At 39.8% G+C, this 8,027-nt stretch overlaps 2 protein-coding genes across 2 annotated transcripts in view; one reads left to right on the top strand and one right to left on the bottom strand.

The window, feature by feature from the left end:
• The window catches only part of LOC103517985 (hillarin), a 28,212-nt gene extending 27,150 nt beyond the window's left edge, over nt 1–1,062 (top strand). The window contains exon 8 of the mRNA XM_026829895.1: nt 709–1,062. Within this exon, the coding sequence (XP_026685696.1) occupies nt 709–713 (5 nt within the window). The 3' untranslated portion in view covers nt 714–1,062. The remainder of the gene's footprint in view (nt 1–708) is intronic.
• LOC103517984 (ankyrin repeat and MYND domain-containing protein 2) overlaps nt 1–7,294 on the bottom strand; it is an 11,844-nt gene extending 4,550 nt beyond the window's left edge. The window contains exons 1-6 of the mRNA XM_026829899.1: nt 7,277–7,294; nt 6,846–7,140; nt 5,810–5,975; nt 5,563–5,574; nt 5,257–5,384; nt 4,484–4,671 (exon numbers count right to left, since the gene is read on the bottom strand). Coding sequence (XP_026685700.1) covers nt 4,484–4,671; nt 5,257–5,384; nt 5,563–5,574; nt 5,810–5,975; nt 6,846–7,031 — 680 coding nt within the window. The 5' untranslated portion in view covers nt 7,032–7,140; nt 7,277–7,294. The remainder of the gene's footprint in view (nt 1–4,483; nt 4,672–5,256; nt 5,385–5,562; nt 5,575–5,809; nt 5,976–6,845; nt 7,141–7,276) is intronic.
• Between the last annotated feature and the right edge of the window lie 733 nt (nt 7,295–8,027).

Raw genomic sequence — 8,027 nt, 5'->3', positions numbered from 1 at the left:
CTCTTCCACCCAACCACTTATCCACTTTAAAATACTAGGTAAGAGTTTTTTTTTAAGACTTTGATAAAATAGTAATGAAAAAAAAAATGGACCCCACCGTCAATTGAACCCGAGACCTCCAGCCTACGAACCCATCCGAGCAAGGAGGTTTCTTTGAGATTATTTATTTTAGAAACTGAAAGTGTTGTTCATACACTCTGTACAAGGCTTACTGCCTATACTTACTCATACCGACATTATTTATAAGTCCATTAGATATACGTTTTATCTTTCTTATACGACAGGGGTTTCCAACTTCCATGTGTATGTGGGCCACATGCTCCATTGGGAGGTACTTCGCGGGCCACATATCTACATTGGGAGGTACTTCGCGGCCACCTCCTATGAGGTATAATTTCCTAGTGTCCTACTACTCCTGATATCCTACTCTTAGTATGGCGGTTTGTACAGTGTAATTGGGGAGCGGTTGCAAGTACCTGATCAACAGTTCGAAGCGAAATTGAGAAAGTGTTGTGCGATTTAAATCACCTTCCAGTCAGTTTCACGTCCTAGCCATGTTTGGGTAGGGGATTTGTAGAAGATTAACCCATCCTTTAGGGCTGTTTGCCCCTACACCTAAGCCTCGGAGTGGGCCTTAGGTGAAGAGTTAAGGAGATAAATCACCTCTCACCCATTGTTGCAAGTACCTGATCAACAGTTCGAAGCGAAATTGAGAAAGTGTTGTGCGATTTAAATCACCTTCCTGTCAGTTTCACGTCCTAGCCATCAACAGTTCGAAGCGAAATTGAGAAAGTGTTGTGCGATTTAAATCACCTTCCAGTCAGTTTCACGTCCTAGCGATGTTTGGATAGAGGATTTGTAGATTAACCCGTCCTTTAGGGCTGTTTGCCCCTACACCTAAGCCTCGGAGTGGGCTTAGGGGAAGAGTTAAGCAGGAGGTCCGCAATTTCGATGTCAGTCATTGAAAGAAGACGTGGGCCAAGGTAACTGAGAGAGAGTTTTACACTTACTTTGGTCTTTTACTCACAGCTGGACAAAATGACGCAAACATGATTCGTACGAAGGAGTTCTGGCAAATTATAACAAGTGATCTTGTACTACTCATATACTCAGTTGTTTTCAAGAAAGTACGGAATCCCCTGATCTCTGTTTACAAATAGGGGTTAGGAACTGTTACCAGGAGCCAAAGGAAAGTCAGATAGTTTAAGGTGAGTGATCACCTCCTATGAGGTATAATTTCCTAGTGTCCTACTACTCCTAATATCCTACTCTTAGTATGGCGGTTTGTACAGTGTAACTGGGGAGCCAGGCATTTGGTCAAAAGAGAGGGAGGGAACTGGAACTGCTAAGGTCTTATTGTCCCGAAAGCGAAGAGAGAAGGGAGACAGGATAGGAGAAAGCCAGGCGAAAACAAACCTTATCTGTTTGAGATAAAGTTCGCGCCGGACGGAAATTGAACCCACGCCCTAGCGCTTACAAGGCAAACCCGGTACTACCCAAACTAACTAGGCTGGCTCGTAAATTTAAAGCGCCTTAATCGGAGAAAAAGAATAGTTTCTTTCTTGGTTAATATTTTCTGTTTTCTTTTTTTCGACAAAGGCGTTTTAACACTGGAATGCATATTTTTCATCATAGTTCTAATCCAATATTTTCTGATATTCCCGTATTTCAGATATGAATACGACGACCACTATTTTCTCACGGACCCGCGCGAGTTCATATACGAGTTTTTCCCTCTGCAGCCAGAATGGCAACTGCTGAAGACGTCCATCTCGCTGCGGGATTTTGAAGAGTTACCCTTTGTGCGATCCCTATTCTTCAGATACGGCCTGTACTTCCCCGACACCAACACCAAGGCAGTCATGTACACGGACCAGACGGGTGAGTACTAATGACTATTTTTCTGACCGAATGAAGTGAGGTTGAAGTTTTCACACTTATTCCATAAGTCACAAGCTCACAAGGTCCACTGGGGTAGATTTTCAAATAAATAAGGATAAAATTATTAAAATTCCATACCTCGCGTCGGCTGGGATCGAACTTGCTCTCTCCTGTTTACCAGGCGAGAGTCTTGACCACTACGCCACCGAGGTATGTACTACGTCACCGAGGCAATAATAGCAATCTTTTCAAAAAGATTGAAGTTAGAACGAATAACAGAAGAGAAATCACAGAAAAGAGGCCCCGAGGTCTGATGGAAAAAGAAAATGTACGAGAGACTTTATAATAGAAATAAATGGTGCAAACATCTCCAGGAAGAAAAGCCTTAATAGGTTCTTAAGTGGGTAATTTTTCTCCCCCGAGCAAGCTTGAGCAACCTTTGCACCTGACATATATCATTCATGAGGGAAAGTGCAAGCTTGGGTGGAGAAATTGGAGCTGTCTGGAGTTAGGTACTCTGGGTCAAACAAACCCTTTCATGATTTGAAGAGATGGGAGTTTTGTCATCTCCACTAACTTACGTTTAGGTAGAATGTAGATGCTAGATGCCTATCTCTCAATTCAATGCTATTATTTCTATTCGCTTCCACGCGGGTTAGGATATTTGGGAGTTTTGGCGTCTCCACTAATTCAATGCTATTCAATTGCATTCAACTTGCAGAGTTGGAAATTTTGTCATCTCCACCAATTCAGCTCATCAATCCCATTCCATTCCATTTGTAGAAGATACATAGTGGGGAGTTGCCATCTCCACTAATACATGCATGTTTAATAATTAGGTAGGTTTTAGGTATTTATTGGGGAGTTGTAATTGGAACCACAGAGAGACTAAAACTCAAGAGTGGTAAAAACAGAAAAGCTTCTTCACAAATTTTATTCTTCCTCTTTGTGAAAGACTAATTATGGAAATTTCCACTATTTACTCAGAAGTAATGTGGAGTTTATAATTGGAACCACAGAGAGACTAAAACTCAAGAGTGGTAAAAACAGAAAAGCTTCTTCACAAATTTTATTCTTCCTCTTTGTGAAAGATTAATTATGGAAATTTCCACTATTTATTCAGACGTAATGTGGAGTTTTATGAGAAAATTGGTTGTGAAACTCAGAAAATTGGTACAATTTATGAGTGCCTACATTATAGGTTTAACTCTGGATATTTAGTGGATGTACCTGATGCAAAAACAATCAAATTACACAGAATAAAGAACGAATAAGTAAAGGAGAGAATAAATCATAGACTCTTGAAAAAAAAAAAAAAAAATGTAAACTAGAGACCCAAATGATGAGGGAAACGCGAGAAATCAGAAAGTCATAGGTTCAATACAACGCTCACTTTACCCACGAGACAAGAGAGGCAACTCTCTCTAGTAAGGGGAAGTTTGCATCCATTAATTCTGTGCCCCCAAGAAAGTATTTAAAATGCCGAACACTGGCATGACCTACTTAAAATTAATAACATAAATGGGCTCAGGAATGGCAGAATTTTCCAACATAGCTTTCACGATCAATATTATAAATAAATAAATGCTGTTTGTGTTATTATTTCACCACTTTGGTGCTGACTGCAGCATTGTATGATTTTCCACACATCTCAATAATGCTAACACCCAATGTTTACCTACCATGCTGGCACCGATCGGTATGCACTATACCCATTTATATTACATAGCTACACATTTTCCTCACGAGGCTGAGTGGGCCCCTCAACAGCCAGTCACGGAATCAATCATTAGCATGATGCAAATTTTTTGACCCCGCCGGGAATCAAACCCAGATCTCCCGCGTGCAAGCCGAGTGCAGTGACCACTACACCATAGGACACGATAAAAGAGGGATAATTACCTGTTTGAATATCATACACTCCCGGTACGGAAATTCTCGCACGCAATCTCGAATGAACATGGCCACGTACTTCTCTCCATGTATTGGACGGTGGATTTTCCGTACGAACAGTTCCACAAGATCGCACGGCTTGTCCCCTTGTCTGGAGAGAAAACAAGAAATCAGTTTTAAAAAGAAAAACTCGGCTTTTACCTTTGTCTGGAGAGAAAACAAAAAATCTCATTAAGAAAAAAAAAAAAACCTCCCATGCTGTTGAGAAAATCTAGGTAATTAGAAATCGATTTCTTTTTCTTTTCTTTTTTAGAGGTTTGATAGAGGAAGGTGTTATTGCTAAGGTCTTATCATCCCAAAATCGAGGAGAGAAGGAAAACAAGATAGGAGAAAGCCAGCCGTTTCGGTAACGAACATTATCCGTTCAGGACAAAATCTGCCATTTCCATGGCCCAGCACCTACAAGGCAGATGTGCTACCAACCAAGCTAACTAGGCTGGCACTTAACTTAAGTGACACATTGAAAAATGGTGTGATTACCCGTTCAGGACAAAATCTGCCATTTCCATGGCCCAGCACCTACAAGGCAGATGTGCTAGCAACCAAGCTAACTAGGCTGGCACTTAACTTAAGTGACACATTGAAAAATGGTGTATTTAAAGTGCTATCACCACTGCTTAATGGGAGATTTCATTCACAAGTCACTTACTTGCACTTTTGTACTTCCCCAATGATGAACGACAGGTAGTGAAGTTTGAACGACATAATCTCATTGGTTTCTGGTCCCGCTTTCATTTGTTTTTCACTCAGGAGGGACACCACTTTCCTCACTGAGGGGAGATGAGATATTAGACTAGGTAGGAGATTGAGGGCCACCCTCACTGGATGTATGTTAACCTGAGGAGGGGAGAAACCATTTAAATGTTATTTCTATCATAATAACAGGGATACAGTAAGGCCAGCCACTCATTATCAGGCAGAACTGATCAGGTCTAACTGTCTGTTTTTTTTTTTTTTTAACTTCAGAATCAGTGTATGTAAGTTTGACAGAGAGAAGAAAGGAGAAATGTGAAAAAGGGAGAGGCCAAGAGGTGTGATGGGAGAGAGCAGTACTTAAGAGAAGAGAAAGTAGGGAGGAGAGAATTATATTATAATACCTGTGGTCTTTCTGTACAAAAATAATAATAATAATAATAAATTGAATTGATCTGAATTATTATCTGCAAATAAATTGAATGAGAATCAGTGTATGTAAGTTTGACAGAGAGAAGAAAGGAGAAATGTGAAAAAGGGAGAGGCCAAGAGGTGTGATGGGAGAGAGCAGTAAGAGAGGAGAAAGTAGAGAGGAGAGAATTATATTATAATACCTATGGTCTTTCTGTACAAAAAAAAAATTGAATTGATCTGAATTATTATCTGCAAATAAATTGAATTGAACTGAATTATTACCTGCAAATAAATTGGATTGAACTGAATTATTACCTGCATGATGAAAGTGTGTAGAGGTTCTGCTAGGATTGGATCTAGTTTTGGAGTTGTTTCTAGCCCCCGTGGTACGATATAGTAGTCTACTTCACTCTTGGCTATGTAATTGTTGATGACCGCCACCACTTGTGATTGCCTGCAAATAAAATCAATTAAGATCATGGGAATAACACAAGGTAATTATAATTAGTAATTAGATTAAAATGTTTGTCAAAATATGGGAAAACCTGGGGTATAAATCTTGAATTACCTACCTAATTTGTTGAATCAGAAATCCTTCTCAGCTTGTAGTGACCGCCACACACTTGTGATTGCCTGCAAATAAAATCAATTAAGATCATGGGAATAACACAAGGTAATATAATTAGTAATTAGATTAGAATGATTGTCAAAATATGGGAAAACCTGGGGTATAAATCTTGAATTACCTAACTAATTTGTTGAATCAGAAATTCTTCTCAGCTTGTAGAGTCTAGTCTTATGATATGTACTGACAAATGGAGGGGTTATGCACTTTCAACAGTACTAAAAAAAAAAGGTAAATACTCACCAACAAATGCTGCCATCTGAGATGCAGTTCTTCCCACACTGTTGGTGGCATAACTTTTAGCACCCGCAGACAAGAGACATGCACACACATCATCTTTACCCGAGAGAGCAGCAAAGTGGAGAGCAGAATAGCCATGCTCATGACGGCCCGAGTTCACATCTGCACCCTGGAATTTTTAAGGGGGAAAGTGGTTTATTGGGTTTCCTATCCTAACCTGACCCGTCCTCTCCAACAGGCCAGGCCTATCAGACAGCCTGAAATTAAATAATACTTACATAATAATGAAAAACCATGTAAAAAAGAACTTACCACATAGGTAAGTAAGACTGCAAATATTTCAGTAAAAGAATCTCTATTCCACCCCCACAGGTTCAAGGCACAGGGAGGCCCTAACTATTTAGGGACAGATAGGGCCCCACAGGGACATATTCAGGGGGTCCAAAGGCCTATGATTCAGTACCAAGGGGGACCCAGGCAAAACCTTTTGAGGGGGAGGGGGGCAAAAAAGTCTATAGAATAGATCTGAGCATTGGCTTTTCCTAGTCTCATTCAGGCTGGGTGAGCTAGTTTCTAAAATGGGCCAAGACCCAGAAGTCAGATGGTCCAATAGGTTCTGCATTTTGGTCAAATTTTATCTATCTTGAATGAGTAAATGAAAAACCATGTAAAAAAGAACTTACCACATAGGTAAGTAAGACTGCAAATATTTCAGTAAAAGAATCTCTATTCCACCCCCACAGCTTCAAGGCACAGGGAGACCCCAACCATTTAGGGGCAGATAGGGCCCCACAGGGACATAATATTCAGGGGGTCCAAAGGCCTATGATTCAGTACCAAGGGGGACCCAGGCAAAACCTTTTGAGGGGGAGGGGGGCAAAAAAGTCTATAGAAGATCTGAGCATTGGCCTTTCCTAGTCTCATTCAGGCTGGGTGAGCTAGTTTCTAAAATGGACCAAGACCCAGAAGTCAGATGGTCCAAGAGGTTCTGGATTTTGGTCAAATTTTATCTATCTTGAATGAGTACCTAGCTACTCACATGGTCCAGGAGAAGTTGACAGATCTGCTTGTTTCCCTTGTATGCAGCATGTTGAAGAGGAGTCATTCCATGTTCATCGTAGAGGTCCACTCTGAGTTTGTGTTCCGAGAGAAGTTTTTGAACATTGTCAATATCATTTTTGGAAATGAAGTCGAATATTTCGTTGCCTTCCATTGGAATGGACATAGGTACACTGCTGATTACCCTGTGAAACACTTGGTTTAAACTTTAAAACACCTCAGAAGTGAGAGAAAGCTTTATCAATCAAAAATTAAATTTGAAAAAATAATCAAACCCAAATGCCTTCCATTGGAATGGACATAGGTACACTGCTGATTACCCTGTGAAACACTTGGTTTAAACTTTAAAACACCTCAGAAGTGAGAGAGAGCTTTATCAATCAAAAATTAAATTTGAAAAAATAATCAAACCCAAAAATCCTCACAGGGCTCACAGGGGTTTATGCGGGTCGGCCTTCCGAGTTTTGTTTGTTTTCGCGGAGAGGCCCGTGGTCATTGTTGTTGTTGAAGCAGTGAAGACGTTAAAAAAAAATCTTCTTCTTCTTCTTCTTCTTCTTCTTCTTCTTCTTCTTCTTCACCTTTCTCTCTCTTCCTTTTTCCCGATCACTTTGTCTATCATTAATTTCATGATTACCTAGTTATATGTATTGTCCTTTCAACTTTTCCTCTTTTATTAACTTTTAATTTTTTACTTTAATAGTTTTCTTTTTTTATATTTTTAGGCATGTTATTTTATTATTCTTATTTTTGTAATACACAAAATTATATTAACAAAGAGGTGCTCTATTAAACTGTTGGTATAATGGAACAACTTGTTCTAAGCTGACAGTCTAATCTCTAAATAAAGCACTACTTATACTTATATATACTTTTAACTCAGCCACTTTGAACAGGGCTCTTCCACCGTTGTTAGGTTGGTGGTGGGATTTGCAAAGCAATTGAATAGATGACTGGTATTGGTGATAGGTATGAGAGCTTAGAAAGTCAAAATCCAAGGTGGGCTAACTTTGTCCTGGTCTCACGAGGGAAGTTGTTTTTCTACCAATAAAATAGGTGGTGGATGGGTGCCCACTGCCCTATTTGGTTTATACCTAGCTGTAATTATTATTATTAAATTGGTAGGTTAGGTTGGTGGTTGAGTTGGGGTTGGTTGGGTTAGGGT

The sequence above is a fragment of the Diaphorina citri genome, unplaced genomic scaffold, assembly GCF_000475195.1.
Source record: "Diaphorina citri unplaced genomic scaffold, Diaci psyllid genome assembly version 1.1 scaffold2029, whole genome shotgun sequence".
NCBI classification, from domain to species: domain Eukaryota; kingdom Metazoa; phylum Arthropoda; class Insecta; order Hemiptera; family Psyllidae; genus Diaphorina; species Diaphorina citri.
Note: the sequence above shows the minus strand (reverse complement) of the source record. Positions and strands in the feature narration are given on the sequence as shown.